At 49.7% G+C, this 25,893-nt stretch overlaps 2 protein-coding genes across 12 annotated transcripts in view; both read left to right on the top strand.

Annotated features, from left to right (window-relative positions):
- LOC136115863 (dynein axonemal heavy chain 9-like) overlaps positions 1-23,041 on the top strand; it is a 28,219-nt gene extending 5,178 nt beyond the window's left edge. The window contains exons 5-16 of the mRNA XM_071799836.1: positions 854-1,109; positions 2,950-3,191; positions 5,943-6,078; positions 7,105-7,301; positions 7,396-7,820; positions 9,815-10,037; positions 12,305-12,471; positions 12,838-13,708; positions 16,739-16,869; positions 17,981-18,107; positions 21,501-21,653; positions 22,865-23,041. Coding sequence (XP_071655937.1) covers positions 854-1,109; positions 2,950-3,191; positions 5,943-6,078; positions 7,105-7,301; positions 7,396-7,820; positions 9,815-10,037; positions 12,305-12,471; positions 12,838-13,708; positions 16,739-16,869; positions 17,981-18,107; positions 21,501-21,653; positions 22,865-23,041 — 3,105 coding nt within the window. The remainder of the gene's footprint in view (positions 1-853; positions 1,110-2,949; positions 3,192-5,942; positions 6,079-7,104; positions 7,302-7,395; positions 7,821-9,814; positions 10,038-12,304; positions 12,472-12,837; positions 13,709-16,738; positions 16,870-17,980; positions 18,108-21,500; positions 21,654-22,864) is intronic.
- Positions 23,042-23,589: 548 nt separating this feature from the next.
- Positions 23,590-25,893, top strand: part of LOC139825453 (dynein axonemal heavy chain 9-like) — a 43,698-nt gene continuing 41,394 nt past the window's right edge. For all 11 annotated transcript variants that reach the window (XM_071799813.1, XM_071799812.1, XM_071799811.1 and 8 more), the window contains exons 1-2: positions 23,590-23,861; positions 24,952-25,112. In XM_071799813.1, coding sequence (XP_071655914.1) covers positions 23,757-23,861; positions 24,952-25,112 — 266 coding nt within the window. In that variant the 5' untranslated portion in view covers positions 23,590-23,756. The remainder of the gene's footprint in view (positions 23,862-24,951; positions 25,113-25,893) is intronic.

Raw genomic sequence — 25,893 nt, 5'->3', positions numbered from 1 at the left:
CTCACCTTCCATGGAGGAGAGGGAAAGAGGGTAAGACATCCTTGACACCATGGTGGGGATGTCTCAGACATTCCAGTGCATAAAAGGGAGGGGAGTTTGGTTCTATCTCACTTGGCCTCCTGCTCCCTCAATCCCCTGCTTTTCCCTTCCTCCCATCCCATCCTCTTCCATCCACCTCCTCAAACTGCTCCCTTCACCCTTCTGCGCTCCGTCTTTCTTTCCTCTTCTTGTCATTGTGGACATAGTCACTTTAGTATTGTAGATACTCCTCACCCCTGCCATTGCCCATACAATATACTGAATTTCTGTCACCCAGCCAAAATGTGCCGTTTCAGGAGCATTTTCCCTCTCACAAGCCACTAAACTGAGCAAAGATTTTTTTTTTTTGTCTTAGAAGTGATATATTGCGTTGGAAGACCTTGCTGCTCCGTTTGTTGCAGGGACTCACTTCTACTTGGGTTTATAGTTTAATAACCCACTCAATCCCGTTCCATCACAACTCAAAGATGCTTTTGGTTGTGCCTCCTCCTGCAGGCACAGTATTGCTGAAAGACTGTATTGATGAGGATAGCTGAGAAGACCAGAGATCATCATGGCTTTTAGAGGCTGCACAGGGTTTGCTGGCTGGGTAGTTAACAGAGCTATATGTCTTTGATTGGGAAGCAAATCAGAGGCAAAGATCAATGGGAGGGAGATGGTCTGGACTAGGAGGTGTCCAGGCCCTTCTCAGAGCGTACTGCTTTGTGAATAAAACAGCAGGAACCCCCTAAGATCCCCAGAATTGACGGGAGGGTGTCTACCAGGTGAATGGGGAGGATTGTCTCACATTCAGCTCTCTGCCTTGTTTCTGCAGCTGGTGTCGGTGCTGAGGGAGCTGAGCTACCTGTCTGGCAGCCGCCTGGGAGCCATCCCACCCACGGCAGCAGAAATCTGTTCCTCCAAGGAGTCATACCGGCAGCTGGCGGCCAACTTGGAGCTGATGGTGAACAGATACAACAAGGTCCTGAAGACAGTCCTGGAGGTCGAATACCCTCTCATACAGGAGCAGCTGTGGGATATTAACTTGAAGCTGAAGAAGGCAGAAGAAACACTCAACTGGAAGATGGAGGGTGAGCTAGCTCTGTGTTAGGGCAAAAGAGGCCGTACAGGATTTCACAGAATCCCAGACTGGTGAGGGCTGAAGAGACCTCTGGAGATCTCCCAGTCCAACCCCCCTGCTCACGCAGGGTCACAGAGCAGATCACACAGGTGGGTCCAGGCGGGTTTCAATGTCTCAGAGAAGGAGACTCCACACCCGCTCTGGGCAGCCTGGGCCAGGCTCTGGCACCTCCCAGCAAACAAGTTTCTGCTCATGTTCAGATGGAGCCTCCTGTGTTTCAGTCTGTACCCGTTGCCCCTCACCCTGGTGCTGGGCACCACTGAACAGAGTCTGGTCCATCCTCTGACAGCCACCCTGAGATATTGATCCCATTGATCAGATCCCTCTCAGCTTCTCTTCTCCAGCTCAACAGCCCCAGCTCTCTCAGCCTTTCCTCAGAAGAAAAATGCTCTAGACCCCTCAGCATCTTGGTAGCCACCGCTGGGCTCTCCCCAGTAATTCCTTGTCCTTCTTAAACTGGGGTGCCCAGAACTGGACACACCACTCAGATGGGGCCTCACGAGTGCAGAGCAGAGGGGGAGGATTCACCTCCCTCGACCTGCTGGCCACACTCCTACTCACGCAGCCCAGGTACCATCAACCTTCTTGGCCACAGGGCACATTGCTCATGGTTAACCTGCTCACTTGGGTCTCATCAGATTCCTCCCATGTCCCCAGCCTCCATCACCTGGTTCCCAGTGACAGTTCACAGCAGGGCAGGGGACTCTCCAGCAGAGCCAGCACTGGGGAGACAAAGGGCAGCCCCCAGCCTGCCTGCTCCTTCCCATCTTACCTTGATCTGCTTGGGCTGGGGACAGGATCCTGATCCCTTCAGCTTCCCTCTGGGCTTTTGGGGAAGAGAGGCTGCCCTGTAAGCAGTGATGCTGAGGAAACGGCAAGATTGGGGTTTGTGAGAGCTGGCAAGGCTGGGGTTGAAGAGTCTGCTCCCTGCCCGTGCCAGCCAAAGTGACCCACTGTGTGGTCATGTCCCTGTGTCCCCAAGGCACTGCTTTCTCCCTGAGTTGTGCAGGGACTGGGACCCCTTGGCCCAGCCATCTGGCTTGGGACAGACTTCTCCCGGTGGGGGCCAGGGCCACCTCGTTATCCTTTCCAGCCAGATGAAATACTGTGGTTAGTGGTGAGGTTTGTGCACCGTGACTTTGGGATGATTTAACCAGTGTTCTTGCTTGATCAGTTTTAACTGCAAAGCAGAATGGAGGAAGACAATTTGTTTCCTCTTGGTGAAAGCAAACTGCTCGCTGTTGGAATATATATTTCTGTCATCAGGCTTGTGGTATGAACAGGAACAAGTGTCCTCCCTTGGGAACTTGCAAAGCAGAATTCCTCATGCTGAAAAACTCTTTCTCCATTGCACAACAAAGATGAAGGGACTTTCCTGCAGATGAAGTTCCCTGAATCTAAATGCAGCCCTCGCTGGTACCTTGGGCTGTCACAGCCTGTGTTTGTGGGGCTGTGGGTCCCTGCTCTAGTGACAGTGGCAGGAACACTCAGCCTGTTGTCCTTGTTCTCTCTCTGGTAGCAGATTAAATCTGGGTACGGGAAAGGGGGAAGTGTCAGACGTCCCCACGGTGCTGGTGCTCCTGGCAGAAAACAGAGGCTGCAGCTGTACCATGGATTGTTGGGGTAGGAGGGAGCTAGAAGTGACTCTTTTGGTTGAGGTGGTAAGTCTCTTGTGTTAATGATGGGTGAGAAATACATGAAACCGTGGGGGAAAAGTCTTATGGAGAGTGCACAAGAGCTTGGCCATGCAGCTCTGAAAAAAAGTAGTCAATCATCTCATTTTTTACCAGGTGTCTGGGATCACATCTCCATGGTGATGGATGATGTCCATGACCTCGAGCAGAGGATACAGAAAGCCAAAAACAATGTTGAGGAGATCCAGACCATCGTGGGATCGTGGGCGTCGCCCATATTTGTGAGAAGAGATTGTAAAAGAGAATCGCTGCTGAGCCTGGAGGACTGTCAGGACCGCCTGGAACGGCGTTACAGCCTTGTCCGAGAGTCAGGGCAGAGGATTCATCTGCTGGTGAAGGTGAGGGGGGACCTTCTCCAGGGGTTTGTTGACTCTTCATAGGCTCTGGGTGTCTCTCCGCTCTGGTGAAAATGTCCAGAGCTGCTTCACCTTAAAATTAACTCCCTTAACTCATTTGAAAAACTTACCTGTTGTTGATTAAGGAATACTTTGATGGGTGAGCTGGTACAGCTGAGTGTGCGGGGCTGCTGACCAGGCACCGAGTTTGGAGCAGGAGTGGGAGCCGATGCAGCCCAGTCTGGCTCCCAGTCCTGGTTCTTGTGAAGCCACTAGAGGGGAGTCGTGCATCAGGCTTTGGGATCCTGCTCAGAGGAAAAACTCCTCCGAAATATTCACCTTAAAATGGAGAGGCAGCTGGCTGTGGCTGACCTTTCTGCTTTAGGCTTGTTGTTCCTCTGTGGGAGCAGGAGGTGACGCTGTCAGTCCAGGGAGAAGCTGAGTAACAAGAAAAAAGCTGCTGTCTGAACCCTGGGTTTTTTCCAGTGGCTTTGCCAGAGCTGAGAGTCCTCTTTGCAGAGCAGGAGAAAGCCCAAATCTCTGCGCCTCACCTGCCCAGAGGTTTTAGCGTGTCAGGGACAGCACCTTGGCTGGAAGGCAGATGGATTTTAGGTCCAGCCCACTCCTGAGGGTCACCATCTGGCCTTGGACTCTGGAGAGACTGGGCTGACCCTCTCTGGGACACTGAGCCCTTGTTGCTCACCTTACTTCACTGTCTGCACTCAGCCTTGGGCTTCTGACCCACTTCTGTACCCTCTGAACCCACGGCGAGGATTTTACTATGCCCACGTTGTCCTGCTGCTACAGCTGTGACAGGCTCAACCACCTCCAGCTACACCCAAAAGATGGGAACACTTCCTAAATTGACCGGAGAGAACATGGGGCTGTGGCCAAGGCAGAAGGGCTGGCACCGCTGCTCTGGTGGCTCACAGGGCAGGACCAACTGCAAAGCAGCATGAAGGTCCTGGGGAGGGAAAGGCACCGTGGCCCAAAATAGGATGTCCCCATGCCTCTGTCCTGCTGTGCTGGTCAAACCTGGAGGAACAGCAGCAAAGGGGCCAAGAGCTGGTCTGCTGTGTTTCCCTTGGGTGTTCAGGTCTTCTTTTGAGCAGGTGAGTCTTGAGGCTGCTGAGAGAAGAGCACAGAGAGTTTGGGTACGTGCACCCACAAGCACAGGCAGGACAGTGAGATGCTGGCTTGCATTGCCCTTTTGCACCAGGATGAGGCCTCTGGAGTAAAGGTTCAGTAGAACACCAGTGACAAGGGGCATTGTCAAATACAAGGGCATGGGACGGTGAAGAGGGGGTGGTGCTTTCAAATGGGCATTCCCATAGTGTTCAGTCCTGTGAAGTTCCCCTTTCTCTTGTGTCAGCAAAATGTGGAGGTGAGTCTGCAAGGCACCAGAGCCCTGGCTTGCTCTGTTAACAGTTTAATCACTCAGCGTTGATGTGTAAAGTTGGGGAGCAGCAACTCTGGGTTGACTCAAGCCCAATTGGCAATGCCACTCTATCTTGAGGAGGCTGAGGCCAGACCTTCTTGCTCTCTGCAACTGTCTGAAAGGAGGTTGGAGCATGGAGGGGGTTGGTCTCTTCTCCCAAGTAGTAAGAGATAGGATGAGAGGAAGTGGCCTCAAGTTGCACCAAGGAAAGTTCAGATTGGATATTAGGAAAAAATAATTCACAGAGAGGATTGTGAAGCTTTGGAATAGGCTGCCCAGAGCAGTGGTGGAGTCACATCCCTGGAGGTGTTAACAAATGTACAGATGGGGTTCTTAGGGACATGGGTTAGTGGTGGAGTTAGGTTATGGTTGGATTCGATGATCTTGAGGGTCTCTTCCAACCAGAATGATTCTATGATCTCATGTGTGCCAAGCTGCCATGCCACTGGGAATGGCACCCTCTCCTGTGTCCCCAGAGATGAAATACAGCCAGCTTTGAACCCCTGGCAGCAGACTGCAAGCTGGACCTTACGTTTTTTTTGAGCCCGTGCCTGTGTTGAGAGCCCCTGGCAGGCTTAGGAGAAAGAGCCCTCAGAGGGCATAGCAAGGCCGGAACAGGATCACGGCAGAGCCTGGGAGGTGCAGGGGATGGATACCCAGGCTGGTCTTGTGGGTGTGGAAGAGGAGACGCAAGAAGGATGGGGCCATTCTGTGGCCTAGAAAACCGTGAATTTCCTGACTGTGAACTTGCCTGGAGGTAAGGAACGCAATAAGCTGAGAAGGGAGGCTGTAAGCCAACCCTTTGTCTTCTGATCCCAATCTTTAACTATTTTCACTTGGTTTATTTAAAAACCCTTTTCTGAATTTTAAAGTTCTCTTGTTTTGAGATGACCATTTGTAGGGCAGAGGTGTAAGCAGTCCACTTGGAAGGACTCATCCACCCAAAGTAACATTATACAGGCCACAAGGACTGAGGCTTCATGCATTGGGATGAGCCTTTGGCCCAGGTCTGCAAAGCACCCTTGAGCCCTTTGGCCTCAGAGAAGAGGGAGGAGAAGGTTGCAGGGCTGCTAAGTCTCTCACGCACTCCATTTTTACCTTGTGATTATTTTGAGTTGCTTCAGATGACAAAGCAGCCCTTGACAGAAGGAGAAAATTGTGGCCATGCTACCAGCAGCAACATCCGTCTGTCTGGTTTCTCACCCCCCGCAGGGCTGGTACCTGTGTGCTCATTGCCATGAGTCCTCAGCTGTGGGCAGCTCTTGTAGGACAGACTCAGCCCCGCTGTATTTCAAAGTGTCGTCTTTTTCTTCCAGGAAAACCAGAGCCTCTTACTTGCAGACCCAGCATCTGACATCTGGAAGGCCTATGTGGATTACGTGGATGAGATAGTTCTGGATGGATTCTTCACTGCCATTGAGTGCTCACTCAAGTACCTCCTCGAAAACACAGGTAACTGCTGGTTCCTCAGCTCTGGCCGTGATACCATCTTCAGTCTCACCAAAAGGAAGTTTCTGTTTTGTGCTTTGACTTGTGGTGGTCTTTCTACTCTGCCTCTTGCATTGTCTACAGCAAGTGCTGGAGGAGCCTCCAGACTCAGAGGGTAACTCTGTCCCCTGGTCACTGGAGCAAAGCCTTGCTCAAGGGAAGGGACAGAGATGACTGTGCACCATTTGCTGGGATTTGTGAACAGACAAAATTGAGGCATCATTCCAAGTCTGTTCTTGGGCATCAGCCATCTCCTGACCTCCCATGCACAAAGCATCAAGGTGACACAACCTTTCGTTTGTGGAGAGTCTCAAGAGTTGGTTCTGTGGATGAAAGACATGAAAGAAAAACCTCCATCACTGAGGAGTGAGGAGAGGGGTCACCAAACCAGAGCTCCTGCCTAAGGCTGCCACGGAGGGTCACTCTGCTGAGAGCAGCTGTGTCCAGCTAAAGCACATCTTCAGAACGCTTCCCTCCTGGATGTGGAGGCACACTGAGCTGGAGAATTGCATCCAGTTCCTCACCATCTTGTTAAAAACAAGCACATAATTTCGCATTTGTGAAACCAGTTGGTGTTTTATTTTTTCATGCCTTTCTCCACTAAATTAAAGAGCCTCTTGGTTCCTGTTGTTTTTCTCCTCTTTAAGTACTTATGCGCTGTAATTGTTCAGCTCTCAGACTCCCTTTTGATCAGCTGAAGAGCCTGGTCTCTTTAAGGCTTCCCTCCACAGCATTTTTCCGGTCCTTAAATCACTTGTGTCTCATCTGTTCTCCAGTATCTCCTGTGGGTACCAGAACACCAGCTGGTTTGGCAGCCTCCCCTCTGCGTTGTATGCAGACACAATGTCACTGGACCCAGCGAGTGGGTGTCCCACCTGCCTGGTGTCCCTGTGGGGCATGTGTGTGTCTTGTGGTGGGATGTTAGTGGTGGCTCTAGATCACTTTTCTCCCCTTCAAAAATAACCTGGCACCTCTGTTCTTCCCTACCAGATCCCAAGGCAGGGCTTCCTCCCCTGTTTGAGGTGCAGCTGGATTTGGTGATCCCAGATTTGATATTTCAACCCTCCTTGGACCCTGGCACAAACGACGGCTTCTACGACGTGGTGGAAGGTCTTCTCAACGACATCTACCGGATCTCATCGCTGGTGCCCAGGCTGGCTGAGCACAGCGGCTTCCTCCACTACCAGGTCCGTGGCTGTGGAGCTCCCTCACGCTGTGTGGCAGTGAGGAGGTGCCACGCTGCCCCCGCATCACTGCGAGCTCCTCTCCTCTTCTCTCCAGGCTGACATGGAGGACATGGCTGACCTGGCCGACATGCGCCATGAGCTGATGGGGCGTGTGCAGGCCGTGATGGCGGCCTGCTGTGATTACCGCAGTGCCTTCGACCACTACTCCTACCTGTACGGGGAGGACAGAAAGGAGTTCTTCCGCCAGTTCCTCCTCTACGGGCACATTCTCACTGCGGCAGAAATCGAGGCCCATGCAGAGAACGGGGTCCCTGAGTCACCTCCCACGCTGCAGCAGTTCCGAGAGCAGATTGACTCCTACGAGAAGATCTATGAGGAGGTGAATCGCATCGAGCCCATCAGCATTTTCCAGAGTTGGATGAAAGTTGATGCTCGGCCTTTCAAAGCGTCTCTGCTGAATGTGATTAAACGGTGGAGCTTGGTGTTCAAGCAGCATCTCATGGACCACGTCATGCACAGGTAGGAACCGTTCTACCTCTTCTTCCCAGAACCAAAGTGGGTTTCTCTTGTGTTGGCTGGGCTTTATCATTTCACACCGATAAGCAAAAGGCTAATACAGGAGCAAGAGGAGGGGGCACACACCCCCTGCCAGCTCCATCGCATCTCTGCTAACTTTCATCCCCTCGTCTCTGCTGGGAGCAGCTGGTCCAGCTGAGTGTGTAAAGTGCAAACAGTTCCACGAACTCGGTACCATCGACATCCTGCGAGCTGATGCTCCTACGACCTACTGTGTGGTGTTGGACAGGATGTCTGTTTGTCTGTTCATCCTGGTCCAACTAATCTAATCTCTTCTAGGGCTCTATGCTTATTTTGTTGAATTTGCCATCAGTAAAGCTGCATTAATGCCATGAGATACTTGCTCCGTTTCTAAATGCAGTGCTCTTTTGAGTGCACTCTTTGTAAAAAAAGTAATTTGGGTTGCCTGGCATGAGCAGTCATGGGGAGGCAGTTTCAAGGTTACAAAAAGGAGGAGCTTTGGATGTAAGTTTTGAATTAACATGTGTTCCCTGCTCTGAATAGCTGCTCAGCCGCCTGGTCTCTGCAGGATGATGTGTTAGGTGATTTATTTGAGTAGTAGCAGCTGAAGGATGCCACAGGGCTTGGATGCTTACGAAGAAATATTTACAGACATATGTACTAGTGAAGGCTGCTGCGTGTGGTGGCTGCTGTGATCTCTTGCGTTCTTTTCAGCACGATAATTCCTGTGCAAAGAGGTTTTTGCATAGGTTAGAACAGGCATTTAGGAGTTCTTATTAAGAGCTCCTGACTCAGCAGTTTAGTCTTTAATAGGTGAAGTGTTTAGGGCTCTGTTTTGGTCCAGCAGCATCCACAGAATTTAAGCGGGCACTTCAAAAGTAAGCGTTTTGAGAAGGGAAGAATGGAAAGGACCAAAGATCCAGGAGCCCATCAAGCTCTGCTAACAGTGTCCAGCAGCTGGTGAGATCAAGAAGCAGGTAGGGAAGCTTCCCCCAAATAGTCTCCTTGTCTCTAACCATTCATACCTGAGGACTTTGAGAGTCATGGGTTGTACCTTTGTATCTAAAGACCTGGATGGATTTTTTTTTCTCCCACAAATGTTCGGTTGCTTTTCTGAACCGCTGTGAATTTTTAACATCTGCATCCTTCTGCAGCAGAGACTTACCCTCTGAAATAAGGCAGCGTGCGAAGAAGAATCCCTGTTTGTTGTAGCTTTACAACCTACCAGGTTCATTTGTTGAATTCTTGTATTGGAAGAGATGACATGAAAACTGTCCTTTCAAATTCACTCTCTTCAGACCACAGACCCGAGCTCACAGGTCTCCCTTATAGAATCATAGGATAGAGTCATAGAATCTGTTTGGTTGGAAGAGACCATCAAGATCACAGAGTCCAACCATAACCTAACTCTGGCACTACCCCATGTCCCTGAGAACCTCATCTATGTGTCTATCCAACCCCTCCAGGGATGGTGACTCCACCACTGCCCAGGGCAGCCTGTTCCAAGGCCCGACAGCCATTTCTGTGAATAATTTTTTTCCTAATACCCAATCGGAACCTCCCCTGGAGAAATTTGAGGCCATTTTATCTTATCACTTGCTACCTGAGAGAAGAGACCAACCCCCTCCATGCTCCAACCTCCTTTCAGACAGTTGCAGAGATCAGGTCTCCCCTCATCTCCTGTTCTCCAGGCTGAACAGCCCCAGCTCCCTCAGCTGCTCCTCGTAAGACTTGTGCTCCTCAAATGCCTTTTCTCCAACCTGTGAAGTCCCAACCCATTTATCCGTTCCTCACAGGAAGCTGTACCACATCTATGGATCCCTGTGAGCATGAACTGTGGTTCTGATGCCCTCAGCATGTTGCCATGTGATGGGCAGAGTTAGCCAGGCCTTTCCCTCTCCGTGCCAGTCCAGCTGCCTGGATGATTCCGGTAGGAACTGCTCTCATTTGGTGCTTTCCTGTTTTGTGTTCTACAGCTTGTCTGACCTGGACGAGTTCATAAAAACTGCTGACAAAGGTTTGAGCAAAAAGGTTGAAAAAGGCGATTATGATGGTTTGGTGGAGATCATGGGGCATCTCCTGGCCGTTAAGGAAAGGCACAGTGTCACCGATGCCATGTTCGAGCCCCTGAAGCAAACCGTCGAACTGCTGAAGACGTATGAGCAAGAGCTGCCGGAGGAAGTCTATAAGCAACTGGAGGTGGGTGAAAAGCTGCGGTGGACACGGCGGTTTGCCAAGTAGCCAGCGTCAAAGAGTATGAGCTTAAGAGCATTGCAGGAATATTTAAAGCCCCACTCCCTGTCATTAGAGGGCCTCAGTGGATAGTATTTTACTATTGTGGGATGTGCCTTAATAGCTCTAAATTTTGGAGTTATATTGAGGTTTTTCTTTTAAAGCAGAGATTAAGCCTTTTGTTATGTATGAAAAACATAGAATTGCCTGCTCCAACTCTCAGCGATTACTCTTGAAAAAAATTAATGCATTTTCAAATACATCTGTTAATTAGTTTGAATTATAATTATTTTTAAATAAGCCAGTTCTTGGCAACTGTGGAGATGGGAAGGATAATGTTGGCAGAGGAGTCGCCTTCTCATAGGACTTCAGTCCTCCACTAGGTCTATAACACCCAATCTGCTTGACCCAAAGGACATCACTGGGAGCACGTTATGAAAGTATTTCAGCACCTTTCCACATCTGGCCCTGATGAATCAATTTTTCTTTGGGGAATTCTTCTCATTTCTGGACAGGGGACCATGAGGTGAAGGTTGGAAAAGCCTGTGGGATGCCCAGCCAGCCTTGGGGAACTGGCAGCAGTCACCATGTTACGGTGGAGGAGCGTGTGGCTACATACTGATGGATACCCCTTAGTCACGGGGCGTTGTGTGCAGAGGGCTCTGTGTAGGACACCAGGTTTAAGGCAGAGCTTTTTGGGGAGAAGTTCCTCCCTCTGCTGCAGGCTTGGATGGGACCTGAGCGGGGTTTAGCAATCCCCCAGTTTTCTGCTGGTGCAGCCGTGATCCACGGATGGTTGTATCACCAAATCTGACACGGGTAAGGGTCCTAAAGATAACTGGATTCCTACAGACACCCTGAAAAACAGAAGAGCTGCATTAAATGAATGTTTTGGCTGCTACAGCAGCTTCAGTTCAGCATAAAAAATGGTGCTATGGGGAACCCAGCTCTGCTGATTCCTCTGCCCAAGAGCTGCTTGCTTGGTGCCTGTTTGTGCGTGTAGATTTGAACAACTGATTTATTTTTCTGACAGAAGAAATGAGGTATGCAGGGCAGCCATTCAGATGGAGGAGATAACAAAACAGTTTCGTTCTTTCTGGCAAGTGACAGCAACACATAGTTGAATAATTCATTCACTGCTGTACACAGTAGGAAAACCAAAGTAAGTTCCTCCAGGTACCGCTCCCTCCATGGCCATGAAGATGGATGGGCTGGAGCTGATAGTTTGTATGAGAAGGACAAGGAAGCAGCTCCATGTGTGCCCTGCTATGGTCATGGATAGTGATTTCTACAGAGACTGGAACATGAAGTGCCAGAAAGAGACCCCTCAGGAGGGACTGGCCCTGCTCTGGCCGCCTCTGCTGCCTCCAGGTTATTTCGCTTCTTTGCATAGTGTTGGTGCATCTCCATTAGTCTTCTCAACTATGTGCACTGGGATGAAAAGAAGCCCAAAGTCTTTCCTGTAGGCTGGCACAGTACCTGGGGAAGTGGGAGAGCAAAGCTGTGGGACTTGAGGACAGCAGAGCCCTGGCTGGTGTCACTGTCTGGGGTGAGGATTTGGCTCGAGAAGTCTAGTGAGAAGAGAAGAAATCAAATCTCTTTCTAAATAAAATCCCAGGTGCAAAGGGTGGATTGTTAGCAGTGCTGTGCACCAGCAGCTTGGATGCAGTCCTGAGAAAGAAACTGTCTTATTTAGTACTAATATTATACAGGCAGGCTGGAGGGATTTGCCCCAGAAAGCTCTGTAGAAGTCCTTCTGGCATAATATCTTCTGCTCTAAGAGCTGGCTGGAAATTTCCCAGGCTCTGTTTCTTAATTAGCTCTGGGAAGCCGGACGATCTGATGAACTTGCATCCTCAGCCCACCCTCCTGCCTCCAGCCAGCTCTGGGTCCCGCTGGGCTCGGTGTCAGGAGAACTGTGCTCTCTCAACCACCGAGCCATCCTGGGAGCCCAGGATCTGGTCTGGGACCCTTCTTCTGAAGTTATTTAACATGTTTTTGCAATCAGAGCAGTCAGTTTTAAAGTCTCAGTCTTCATTCGTCTTCAAAATTGTGGATAACTGATAAGTTTTATCCCAAATTGTGTTTAGCTTTTGCATCACAACAAAACTTCCTTGCAGTTTTAGGCATGGAATCTGTTGCTTTTCCTGTTCTGTGATTGTCCATAAACAGATCAGTCACATCTTATATCAAATAGCAAATACTGCCTACCGTCATTTAAATTTTGCTTGCAGGAGCTGCCAGAAAAATGGAACAATATAAAGAAGCTGGCGATAGGTGTGAAGCAGCATGTGGCTCCTCTGCAGGCGAACGAAATGACAGTTGTGCGCAAGAGCTGTGCGGCGTTTGATGTTGAGCAACACAGATTCAGAGAGCGATTTCGGAAAGAAGCACCATTCAGGTACAGTGAAATTATAACATCAGAGAAGCCCTGAGGAAGAAAAGCTTCATGGGATCATCTCGGAGTGTCCTGAGGATGTGTTCTTGAACCCTTGCATACATTTCCTACCTGCTCACGGTGTTGTATCTGTTATGCCCTGGGTGTTTTGTCCCTGCAAACACTGTAAGGTGTTAGAAAGAGATTCAATCTGGATGCTGAGTGCACAATATTGCTTAAAGGGGTTGTCAGCAGTGCCATGTGGCTGCACCATCAATGGGTACTATAGATGTATCATGTCTGCTTTGTGTCTCAGAGGCACCATTTGTTTTATGTTTTCTTTAGAAGTTGTTACAATATCACTTATGAAGAATAAACATTTCTTTCTAGGTTTGACACCAAAAAGCCTTATCAACTGCTGGATACAAAGCACATTGAGATTAAACAAATGGAGTCAGCCATGACCTCGATTTATGAATCAGCTGGTCTGTTTGAAGTCATAGTGCCAGACTATAAACAACTGAAGCAGTGCCGAAAGGAGCTGTGTCTTCTCAAAGAGCTCTGGGATATGATCTCCCTTGTGGGCACTTGCCTTGATGACTGGCAGACCACCAAATGGGCGGATATTAACGTGGAAAACATGGATCTGGAGTGTAAAAAGTTTGCAAGAGAGATTCGGAATTTGGATAAGGAGGTGAGGGCGTGGGATGCTTTCACTGGGCTGGACAGCAAGGTGAAGAACATGCTGACGGCCCTGAAAGCTGTGGCAGAACTTCAAAATCCCGCCATTAGGGAAAGGCACTGGAATCAGCTGATGCAGGTGACGGGTGTGAGGTTTGTGATGGACTCGGACACCGCGCTGGCTGACCTCCTGAAGCTCAACCTCCATAACTTTGAGGATGAGGTTCGTGGCATTGTGGACAAAGCGGTACGAGAAATGAGTATGGAGAAAGTCCTGAAGGAGCTAAAAATGACTTGGAGCACCATGGAGTTTCAGTATGAGCCTCACCCCCGGACGAACATCCCGTTGCTGAAGTCGGACGAGGAACTCATAGAAACTTTAGAAGACAACCAGGTGCAGCTGCAGAATTTAATGACATCCAAATGTATTGCTTTCTTCTTGGAGGAAGTGTCCATATGGCAGAGGAAGCTGTCCACAACAGATTCCGTCATTTCTCTCTGGTTCGAAGTGCAGCGTACGTGGTCTCACTTGGAGAGCATATTCATAGGCTCAGAAGATATACGGGCACAGCTTCCTAAGGTATGAAATCCCAAATCCTATTTTTCCTGTGTGGAAAGCGTTGAAGAAGAGCCTCCATTACACAGAAGAAGGTTGTCTATATTGCCGTGTTCCCCCAAGCAGGACTGTTCTCTTGCTGCATTGCTTTCTTGGAGGCTCCCTTAATGCTACAGCAGTTTCCCCAGTGTTGCCCCAGGATGTTTTTGTACTGTTGGTTGTGCCTGAACCCTGCTGAGAAACTGTTTTTCCTCCCCTCCACCATTGCACAGCAGATGCAGAGTTCCTGGAGGCTGAGCAGGAGGCTGCTGGCTTCCTTCAGTGATACAGGCATGTTCCCTCTTTCCTTGGAGGGGAGAAGACGGAGATAATTACTCAGATGGTGCAAATTGTCAAATCAGAGCTGGACCAGGCAGCTTTGCAGTATCCGCTTCCCTGCCTCCAGTGCTGGTGCAGCAGGAGAGCAGCTCTTCTCCCACTTCAGCTTCAGAAAATTGAGCAGAGTTGTCATTGATGCCCTCCTCAGGGTTGTGACCTCCTCAGGGCTGTCTTTGAGTCCAGCTTCCAGTCTTATTCCCTATTCTCTTGATTATTTAGAAAATCTTCCAAGCTTGTTCCTGGCCCCGCTGGACCACTCGCAGCCCTGTGGAGGAACCTGCCTTTCACTCACGAGTGACCCACAGTTGGCTGTGTGACCCCCGTCCCTGTTCACGAGCAGCATCGCTGACAGCACCACTGTGGGACGAGCACCCACGAGGGGATGTGCGCAGCCCATTGACCCCTGGACAACACACTGTTCTGTCTCCAACCCTGCACTCTGCTCTGCTTGGACTGTTCCTCCATCTGCTTCAGAGAGCACGCTGTGCTGAGTGTCCTGGGGGCAGTTTTTGGCCCCTCACACCAAGAAAGCCCTTGTGGTGCTGGAGCAAGTTGAGAGAAGGGAATGGAGCTGGTGAGGGGCTGGAGCACAAGTGTGATGGGAGCGGCTGAGGGACCTGGGGGATTCAGCTGGAGAACAGGAGGTGAGGGGAGACCTTCTGATCTCTGAACTGCCTGAAGGGAGCTTGGAGCCAGGGGGGTCGGGCTCTGCTCCCCAGGAACAAGCGCCAGGAGCAGAGGAAACGGCCTCAAGTTGCGCCAGGGGAGGCTGAGGTTGGATCTGGGGAACAATTTCTTCCCCAAAGGGCTGTGGGGCATTGGAACAGGCTGCCCAGGGCAGTGCTGGAGTCACCAGCCCTGGAAGATGTATAGATGAGGAACATGGTTTAGTACTAGATTTAGGTTATGGTTGGACTCAGTGATCTCAATGGTCTCCTCCAGCTAAATGATTCTATGATTCTGGGCACACCTCGCTCACTGGGCAATATATACAGGTGCTGATAACCAGTGCCCTGAGGCTGTACCATGTGCCAGCAAGCTCTTAATATCCAGGAGCTATCTAATGTCATGTATGAAATTGCATCATGATTTACATTTGCATCCTGCTGGGCAGCTGTCTGCATCTCAGTAGCTGTCTGGCAGTGGTATGAACCATAGAACCATAGGATGTCCTGACTTGGAAGGACCCATCAGGATTGTCAAGTCCAACTCCTGTCCCTGCACAGGACACCCCACAATTCACCCCATGTGTCTGAGGACGTTGTCCAGTCTCTCCTTGAACACTGTCAGGTTGGGGCTGTGACCCCTCCCTGGGAGCCTGTTCAGTGTCCAGCACCTCTGGGTGAAGAACCTTTTCCTCATGTCCCACTGCCCTCCCTGGCACATCTTCTGCCATTCCCTGGGGTTCTGTCACTGTCACAGAGAAGAGCTCAGCCCTGCCCCTCCTGCTTCTGCTGAGGAACCTGCAGCCCCATGAGCTCTGCCCTCAGTCTCCTCTGCTCCAGCTGAGCAAACCCAGGGACTTCAGCCGCTCCTCATACGGTTTCCCCTCCGAACCCTTCACCAAGTTCATGTCCCTCCTCTGGACACCCTCCAGTAGCTTTATCTCCTTTTTTCCTGTGTCCCCAGCCCTGCACACAGTGAATGCTCCAGGTGAGGCCGCCCCAGCACAGAGCAGAGCGGGACAATCCCCTCCCTGCCCGGCTGGCCGTGCTGTGCTGGATGCACCAGGACACGGGGCCCTCTTGGCTCCAGGGACACAGGTGGCTCAGTCAGCAGCTTCTCTTCCGTAAAAGAAAGACTGAAGCTCAAAGTCTCTGTAGCTGAGCACCCTCAGGATGCATCCAGGGCTGGGGGGATGTGCTGACAGGCTGTGGGATGCTCACCTGGAGCTGGATCTGTGGCGTGAGTGTAGGGAGGGCTCAACCTTCCAGATGGAGCCTTGCTCCTGGGGCTGAACACAGGGTAGCGTGGAAGTGTTACCTGGACTGCTTGGAACACTTGTTCAGTGTCCCGCCTCACTTAGGAGGCCTGACCTGGGAAGAAGGGAGGAGCAGAGATGTTTTGAACATAGCTTGCTTTATTCTTCAGTGTTTAGCTCCAGAAATTCAGAGTCCCTGTTAGATATGGAGCATAATTGTTGACGTGGGCCTCCGGTGCTGACATGGGGTTTCCATACCCTCATTGAAGGCAAGGAAGGGCTCTCCTCTACAAGAGTCATCATACCCGTTTTGTGGATGGGTGTTGGGATTCCTGTGCTGTAGCAGGAGGGGAGGAGTGCACTCACATGAGGCTGGTAGCCTTTCCACGGTGTGGGAGCATCTCCTGCTGCTGCAGCCAGGGAAACTTGGTACTTCACCTGGACATGGGAGAGAGAGATTTATGAGGTTTTCCAAGGGGAATTAAATCCCATGAAAATGGTTGGTCCTAGACATTGCCTCCTGCATGGAGCACTTTATCCACAACCCCTTTGGGATACAGTGACAAGAAGGCAAGTGCCTGTTTGAAGACTAGTTTCAGGCAAGTCAGTGGAAGAGCCATTCTGGAATGGTGGAGGGGTCCCTGTCTGCACTGGACAGAAGGTTTTCCCCTCAACCCAAAGACAGCACCCAGAGGATGGAGACCTTTAGCACAAAATCCATGTTTTACCATGAACATGTTTGTGTTGCTTTTTAGGACTCCAAACGCTTTGAAGGGATTGATGTGGACTTTAAAGAACTGGCCTATGAAACTCAGAAAACCCCAAATGTGGTTGAGGCCACCAATAAACCAGGTCTGTCCCAACAACTGGAGGACATTCAGAGTAGGTAGGTACAACTTCAGTCCCAGGATTTTGTCAGAGACTGGGATCAGCTCTAATAAGTTGGTTTAACCTGTGCTCCAAGGCTTTCCTTCTGGACTGTGCGTTCTTTGCATTCACACATTAAGTCTTTTTATTCATGATCCATCACCCTGAAGCCCCCAAGGTGGATTCTGGCTTTGCGTATGTGCAAACTCTTATCTTGAATATTGATTTGCACACATACAAAGCTAGGCACTCAGTTGGTTTTAATAACATGTGGCCTCACTGCCACCCCAAATTTGGTGTCTTAAATATCTATTTAGCAGTCCAAGCAGGGATATCTGCAGCAGAGCTGATCCCATGTGCTTTAATTAACAAAATTATCTTTGTGTGTGTACCCTTCACAGATGGTATAACTAAACTCCCTGAGAAAGACCTTAATGTCCAGAGATGGATACAGTTCTCACCTAACATATGAGCTACTCTACCTGGAACACACCTAACAAGTTAACGTGATAGCTGTTGTGTCAGTAATAACTATCCATTTAAAATAGAGATCTAATTTTACTTCCTAAACAGATAAGGCCCGTGTTCCCCACAGAGGACTAACTGCATGTTATTTATGAACTTTGAAAGCTCAGCAGCAGTTTAACATGTAAACACTGAGAGATTCATTTTAGAACGGAGCAAACAAGTTTCTTTTCAGGCTTCACAAGCACAAAAAGCTGAGTAGGTTTGAATCAGGCTTTAAAATGTGCTCATTAGAATAAAAGCAGTTTTGGAAACTTTCATCCTAGTGTGAAATCACCTGTGGCAGTTGAGAGCTTGTCTAAAACAGTAAGTCAGACTGCAAAGCCTTTCTAGCCTCTTCTTCCACCTGTGTTTCTGCTTTTTGGTGAGGATTCTCTGACTCTTTGTCTGTTTGACCCTTGGGAGTGGAGAGAGATCTATGAGTTACTATGTGCTTTGTTATCTATTTGGAAAATGCTGTAAAGGACCAGCCTGCAGGCTCAGCTCATGTCTGGCATTTCCCCATGGGAGGGGAGAATCTGCTCGATAACCCAAACTGTAGCACGACACATTAAAGGATATTCACCCGCCTGTCCTGGGCTCTATTTTTCTGCTCTTCTCCCCAGGTTGTCCCTGTGTGAGAAGGCTTTGGCTGAATATTTGGACATGAAAAGATTGGCCTTTCCCAGATTTTACTTTGTTTCTTCAGCAGATTTATTGGATATTCTTTCCAATGGCACCAACGCACAGCTGGTAAGCCTTGCACTATGTCACCTTCACATTTTCCAGCTGTCAGTAATGTCAGGGTGGAAGATGCTGTCTAGGGACTCAGCTGTAGCTTATCCTTTCTTGAGTGCCTTTTCTCCCACCCTCACTTGGATTAACAATAACTCTTTCACTGCTGGCCTTCATCTGTCGTCTCTGAAAGGCAATGCGCACACTGTATGTTGTCCCATCTGTCCCTGGTGATGCTTGCAGATGGTTCTGAAAGCACTGCACAGAGCAGAGCTATGTTCTTGATACCATAAAAACAGTGGGTTTGTTTCTGCTGGGATACAGTGAGGTTGGGGGAAACCATTTCTTGAGGATCTCAGCCAAAACTTGTTGCTGAGCTTGGTTCCCCAAGCTGGGATGCCAGCAAACAGCATCTGTTGTTGAAAGAGCCACAGACCGATCATTCAAATGTGACAGTGTTGACAACCGAGGGCTTGGAGACGTCTCTGTTTTTAGGCAGAGGAGACATCTGCTAGTCAGCCACTTCTTCCTTCCCCCATGCAAAGGTCTTTGGGGTGGCCTGTTTACAGGGGAAGAGCAGAACACAGCCTGGAAGAGGTAAGACAGCTGGTGGTCAGACAGTGGCTGTGGCCAAGGCAGGACTTCCTTGGGTTGCCACCCACCCCTGCACAGCTCTGCTTGGCCTTGTTTGGGACGCATCTTTTATTCAGAGGTTGGTGCATAAAACCAGTCAAAACGTTCACAGCAAAAGGCGAGTGTTGGATGATGAACAAAGTCCTAATTCTGTCTTTTGGTAGCGAGTATTTTCACTTTCTTCAGGCTTTCCACCATTTTCAGTATTGATGTGAGCACAGGAATGGAGCAGGTTTGCATGTGTATTTGGAAATGCTGTTGTTTACCTCTAACCTTTAACGCTGCTTCTATCTGTGTCTGCTGCTGGGTGATTTCAGCCCACAGAGTATCATAAATACATAGTTGATTGATATTTAAAATGAAGAGGAAAAAAAAACCACAGGAAGCAAAGATACTGTGTTGAAATGCTCTGTTGAGTAGGAAGAAATTCCTGGTGTTTTCTGTTATTCAAAAGTATTTGCAGTAAAATCAAAGTAAATGTCAAGCAGTATCATACATAGATACACTCTCAGCCTTCCCAATGTAGTTTCAAAGTCTGATGATTCCTAAAGGAGGATTAAATACACAATGACATTATCCTCGTGAACTGGGTGCTGAACTTGTGCAGATTCAGGTGCGTTCGGGCTCTGGCAGCAGGATCGCAGCAAGTGCTGGGGTTGTGTCCGAACCCTCCAGACTGGACAGGGTCTGGGAAGGGGCAGCTGGGGATTTGTGACCAGAAGCTTCTACATGTAAGAAAAAGTTTCTACGGTTTACTTACGGTTTGAAAAGAGATAAGCTTATGGCCTCAAGATACGCTTAATGGCCTCAAGTTGTGCCAGGGGAGGTTCAGATTGGATATTGTAAAAAAATTCTTCCCAGAAAGGGCTGTGGGGCATGGGAACAGGCTGCCCAGGGCAGTGCTGGAGTCACCATCCCTGGAGGGGTTTAAAAGACATTTAGACGAGGTTCTTAGGGACATGGATTAGTGCCAGAGCTAGGGTATGGCTGGACTTGATCCTGAGGGTTTCTTCCACCCAAAATGATTCTGTGATCTGGGGGGATGCTGAGTGCCCTGTGCTTCTCAGAGTCACTTAGCACCTCCCAGGGTTTGGCCCTGCTTGTATGTGTGTGAGAAGCTGCGTCCGCTTGCAGCACAGCTCATGAGAGGGAGGGTTGTAGTTCTTTGTGAGTCAGTGAGTCAGAATTAGATGGACAAATCCACCTCCACCCTTCCTTCTTTGAAAGCATCAGAGCATTGGGCATCTCACGCAGAATCCCAGAATGTCAGGGTTGGAAGGGACCTGGAAAGCTCATCCAGTGCAATCCCCCCATGGAGCAGGAACACCCAGCTGAGGTTCCACAGGAAGGGGTCCAGGGGGTTTGAATGTCTGCAGAGAAGGAGACTCCACAACCCCCCTGGGCAGCCTGGGCCAGGCTCTGACACCCTCACTGAGAAGAAGTTTCTTCTCAAATTTAAGTGAAACCTCCTGTGTTCCAGTTTGCACCCATTCCCCCTTGTCCTATCACTGGTTGTCACCGAGGAGAGCCTGGCTCCATTCTCCTGACACTGCCCCTTTATATATCTGTAAACATGAATGAGTCCCCCCTCAGTCTCCTCTTGTCCAGCTCCAGAGCCCCAGCTCCCTCAGCCTTTCCTCACACGGGAGATGCTCCACTCCCTCCAGCATCTTGGTGGCTGCGCTGGACTCTCTCCAGCAGTTCCCTGTCCTTCTGGAACTGAGGGGCCACAACTGGACACAATATTCCAGATGTGGTCTCCCCAGGGCAGAGCAGAGGGGCAGGAGAACCTCTCTGACCTACTGACCACCCCCTTCTAACCCACCCCAGGTACCATTGGCCTTCCTGGCCACAAGGGCCCAGTGCTGGCTCATGGTCACCCTGCTGTCCCCAGGACCCCCAGGTCCCTTTCCCTCATTTCTCATCTCCCCTATGGGAGTTTTTCTACCTCTCTGCTGTAATTGAGAGAGGCAGCTCCTGTCTGGGACTGCTTTGGGAGCTTCCCCTTTCTGTGGGGACGTCAGTCCTAGGAGAATCTCACCTTCATTGGCGTGGGGCGCGCAGTGATGCAGTTGTGTGTTACGCAGTGGTCTGGAAGAAGTGCTGGTGACCTGCTCAGCTCCCAGCAGGCAGATGCTGATGTTGAGAGCCCACAGCATCTCCCTGTTGGCTTTGCAGACTCAGATGGAGGTGAACAGGAAAGAACTGAATTATTCTTTTCCTTCTGGAAGAGTGCTTTTGGTGAACATGGTTGTTCTATAGGAGGTCTGGGCTGTTTATCATAGGTCTTAGGCAGAAATAAAGATCTTTCTTCTCCATGAAAGAGAATTTAGGATATTTCACTAGCACAAAATCAGTTTCTAGTAGTGGAAAAACAGGAAAGTTCATAGTGAAGAAAACTCCACGTTGTGCTGAGAATAGGATGAGGTGGAGAAATGGCTACAGACTTCTCATCACTACATGTAGGGAAATTTGGGGTAGGAGTCATGAGGTGTTTCAATGTTTTCTATGCTTTTGCTCTGTATGGAAGATTTCCCAATGGAGAAACATGATTTATTAAGGCATGTCTGTTTTCTAAATTACGTAGAAATAGGTGGAAGTATTACAAGAGACAGCAAGAGGCTTTTGTTGGCAGTATGTTGGCCACATTTGAGAAGATGTGGTGCTACCTAAATATCCAAGATATTTTGTTAACATGATTTTGCTTGTGACATGTATAGTGATCTTCATTCCGCTCGTCCTATCTCGGTTGCTTTATTTATACAACCCGTTTTGCAGGTGCAACGTCATCTTTCCAAACTCTTTGACAGCTTGGCCAGGATGAAATTCCAGCTGGACTCTGAGCAAAAGCCAACCAAGGTTGGCCTGGGAATGTACAGTAGAGAGGAGGAGTACGTCAGCTTCAGCGAGCCCTGTGACTGCAGTGGGCAGGTGAGAGGGAAGTCCTTGTCTATCAGAACTGTCCGGTGGAGTCTGCTCCCCTGCCCCTCGTGTGAGATCCCTTGCCAAGACGTCATAGAGCTTCACTGCTCTCCCTTGGTGCATGAGAAAAGCTGGAAGAGGTGGTGATTTAGTACCTCCTTACACCACAACCTTTCGTGTCACTCTGGATAGGTCCTCACTAAGGGGGGACGTGGATGTCGCAGTCCACTGTGAGAGAAAGAGCTGTGCCATTTTTCTGACTAGGTTTTTAATTTGATTTTTTCTAAGACCTTTTGAAGGTTGGTCTTAAAGCTTGCTACAAATATCCTCGGTGAGGGAGGGGATGCAGACTGAAAAGAGACTAAGCTATTCCATAGTACCTCTGCACGGGTGTGTTTGGCAGGAGAAGGCCTTTTACCTGTTTCTCAAGTCTTCATTATTTCATACCACGAGTGAAAGTATGAAATGTAAGAATCAAGCTACTGCTCAGCTTATCTATCCTGGTAGTTTCACCTTTCTGCATGGTCTATTACAGGAAGCTAAAGTACGTAATACCGGCTACTGAGCTCCCCAGCAATGGAGCTTGCTGCGTTCAGTCTGTCTTCTTGTTGAGGGCTTTGCCTGTGAAATATGAAATTCAGCAGGAATTGTGTTCCCAAGTTTGGCAGCATCTTTCTTCTGCTGCTGGCAGACTGCCCACATCCCACCAGGGATTCTGTCATGGCCTGGAGGTGGAACACACCTGACCAAATTATTCATTGACGGAGTTCATTTTGGTTCCTCCTGTAGCTAGAGTTCAAGAAAAAAATCTGTCTTCTGTTCTTGGTGTCTGGAAGTAGATGCTAATCCTACAGTACCAGAATTAGCCAAATCTACCCAGTCTGAAGGAGGCTGTGAGGTTTGGTTAACTCATAGAATGTCCTGAGCTGGAAGGGACCCACCAGGATCATGGAGTCCAAGTCCTGTCCCTGCAGTGACAACCCCACAGGTCACCCCGTGTGTCTGAGGACGTTGTCCAGTCTCTCCTTGAACACTGTCAGGTTGGGGCTGTGACACCTCCCTGGGAGCCTGTTCAGTGTCCAGCACCTCTGGGTGAAGAACCTTTCCCTCATGTCCAGTCTAAAGAGAACTGAGATGCTTGCCTCATTTCCTATCTTCACTAATTACCAAAGGCACTTAAGAAGAGCAAATGTGTTACTGGGATTTAATCTCTTTTCCAGGTTGAAGTCTGGCTCAGTCATGTACTAGACAGCATGAGGGCTACTGTGAGAGATGAGATGACAGAAGCCGTCATGGCTTATGAGGAAAAACCAAGGGAACAATGGCTCTTTGACTATCCTGCCCAGGTATCTGCCACTGCTTCTTATCACCACTCAGGCTGGCTCGTGGAAAGGTAGCTCTTGGGTTCCCCATCAGTCCTGCCCTTCCCTTCTTTCAGCAGCTGTGGACAGGCATGTTTCTGGCCTCCACCTTGCTATCCAGGAGAGAGGGAGGATGAGTTGTCCTTTATCCTGGCGGTCTCCTGATGGAGTTTTCAGGCTGAGCTCCATGCTCTGGTTGGGGCTCTTGGTTGGGTGACAGAGCCCAGGGGCTTGGGCAGTGCAGTCTGTACAGCCAGAGCAGTGAGAGGTGCAGCAGGAAGGCAAAGTGGTGAGGCCTGATAAGAGTGAAGAGCCCCTCAGATGCACCTCTGACAACCTCGTGGTCTCCAACTCTTCCTCCTCTGCTGTGTCAGGCATGTGAAAGGTGCTGATTTACTTATAACTAGCTGCTAAATGTGTCTATCACTGATATGGTGTTTTAAATGAATGTCATGGAGCAGATCCTTGTTGTACTGTCTGCTGTGACTACTGTATGAAAAAATACTTAATTTCATGTCACGGATGTTTCATCCTTGATCTCCCTGTGGATCCGACACTCTTGAACATAAGGAAGCTTTGGTATTTTCCCTGATACTGAACCAGCCTATTTCCCTAGGTGGCGCTTTGCTGCACCCAGATCTGGTGGACAACCGAGGTTGGGATTGCCTTTGCCAGGGTGGAGGAAGGCTACGAGAATGCGATGAAGGAATAGCACAAGAAGCAAGTGACCCAGCTGAACACCCTCGTTACCATGCTGATCGGGCAGCTCTCCAAGGGCGACAGACAGAAAATCATGACCATTTGCACCATCGACGTGCATGCTCGGGATGTGGTGGCAAAGATGATAGCACAGAAGGTTGGTGTTGGCAGTTCAGCACAGTTCTGTGGGTGCTGGAGAGGGGGCTTCAGGGGGCCCAACCACTGGCCATTCAGATCACTGCCGGTCTCAGTGGGAGACGTATGACTAAATTTATTTCTACAATGTTTGTAGTAAGTGTGCAGAAAGCCCCTGTAAGCCTGCAGAGCTGTGCTGTGTCATGGCCCTGCAACACCAACTTGTAGTTGCTGCAGATTCACACCAGGAGTGAGAGCGCGGCACTGCGTCCTGGTGCCAAGACATGTGCTGGTGGATGATGGTGGTGTGTTGGGAGGCTGCTGGACTCAGTCTCAGTTTTGACTTTAGAAAGTAAGAAAAAGCATTCAAGCTTTGTTCTTTGTAGCGTCCTTTGTCTGGTGTGGGGCCACAGGGACTTATGTGGGACTCCCTTCTCCTGCAACACCTCTCCCACACTACTCCCCTGTCCCTGACACCATGCCAAGTGTTTAGCCTTGCAGGTGCGTGGGAAGATGCCCTGAATGTATTGGGTTGTGGCTCTTCCCTCATCTGTGTCATCTCAGAGGCAGCCAGGCTGCTCACAGGGTTTCTGTCTTCAAGGCTCAGCTGGGCTCAGTGGTGCCTCGGTCCAGCCTGGGGTGAAGTGATGCATCTGGACCTGCCTGCTGGTTGTGCAGAGAGCGCTGGCCATGCCTGTCTTTGTCCACCTGTCCCCAGTCTGTTTCCTTGGTGCTGTCTGCAACCTCTTCCTTGTCTAGATGGCCTCTGCTCCTTCTCTCACTCTGGTTGCATTATGAGACCTTCTTCATGACTTGCTGCTTCTTAAATCTATTCAGGAGTCTTTTTGTAAGGCTCTTTCTCTTGGCCATTAATTTTTTCCTCTCCCACCAATGTGGTCACTAATTTGGTTCCTCCCCTTTACTGATGGGAGATGGGGAGGTGACATTTCTCACCGCATTGCAAGGAGGCGGCCTTCCTCACCACACCTGCCTTGCAGTGAGGACCAGTCATCCCCCATGAAAATTTTATAGCAGTCGCTATTTTGGCCCCCGAGCTGCATGTGTCTGGCATCCCCGGCCTTCCTGTGATGGTGTTTGTGGGTGTGTTGCAGGTGGACAATGCCCAGGCCTTCATTTGGCTGTCACAGCTCCGGCACAGATGGTCAGATGAGGAACGGCACTGCTTTGCCAACATCTGTGACGCCCAGTTCCTGTACTCCTATGAATACCTTGGCAATACCCCTCGGCTTGTGATCACTCCGCTGACCGACAGGTAAGTCCCTGGGACACAATGTCATAGCTGGGCTTTGCCACACAGGTAGAGAGAGAGATGCCAACCAAAGATGGATTTAGTTCAGACACCTGTATCCCTCTTGTTCTGTCTCCATGTCCCAGCACTCCAGTGGTCGAGCTCTAACTCTTATCTGGTTTTTGGTGGTACCCTCTGGGGAATTTGTACATCAGATCCCTGGGTGGGATTCAGCTCACACATTAAAACACTTGTGGGTGTCTTCCTGTGCACAAGATGTCCACAGTCCATAAAGCTGGTGAGTCTAGAGAGCTTTCATCCCATCTTGAAGCAGACATCTACCTGGTTGCCTCAGTGGGGACACCTAGGGTTACTTGAGATACTCTGTGTTGTCCCACCTGGCTTCCAGCTGCCAATCCAGAAGTGTAAAAGTCTCCTATGGACCCCTTGTCATATCTCTCCACCCTATGTGACATTTCAGCAACCAAGAGCATCTCAGGTGGCTCTAGTCACCTGTGTTAGTCAGCTGCGTCAAGCCCCCAGGTATCATCAGGTTTTGTTGGCTATATTGACTACACCTCTGTGGCTTATACAGGTAGTATAGATACTCACATGTGGACACCACCCCAGTGTCCATCATCAACATGATGGAGAAACTTTGGGACTTGCTGCAGCTTTGAGTTGGGTTCACTCATAGGCCACCTGAGCAGGTTTCTGTCAGTGACAGGTCTTCCAGAAAAGCTGTCCTTTTCTCATACTGCCTGAGATGTGCCCAATATCCATGAGTTGTATGAGGATCCAGAGA

This window comes from Patagioenas fasciata, chromosome 28, assembly GCF_037038585.1.
Source record: "Patagioenas fasciata isolate bPatFas1 chromosome 28, bPatFas1.hap1, whole genome shotgun sequence".
Taxonomy (NCBI): Eukaryota; Metazoa; Chordata; class Aves; order Columbiformes; family Columbidae; genus Patagioenas; species Patagioenas fasciata.
Note: the sequence above shows the minus strand (reverse complement) of the source record. Positions and strands in the feature narration are given on the sequence as shown.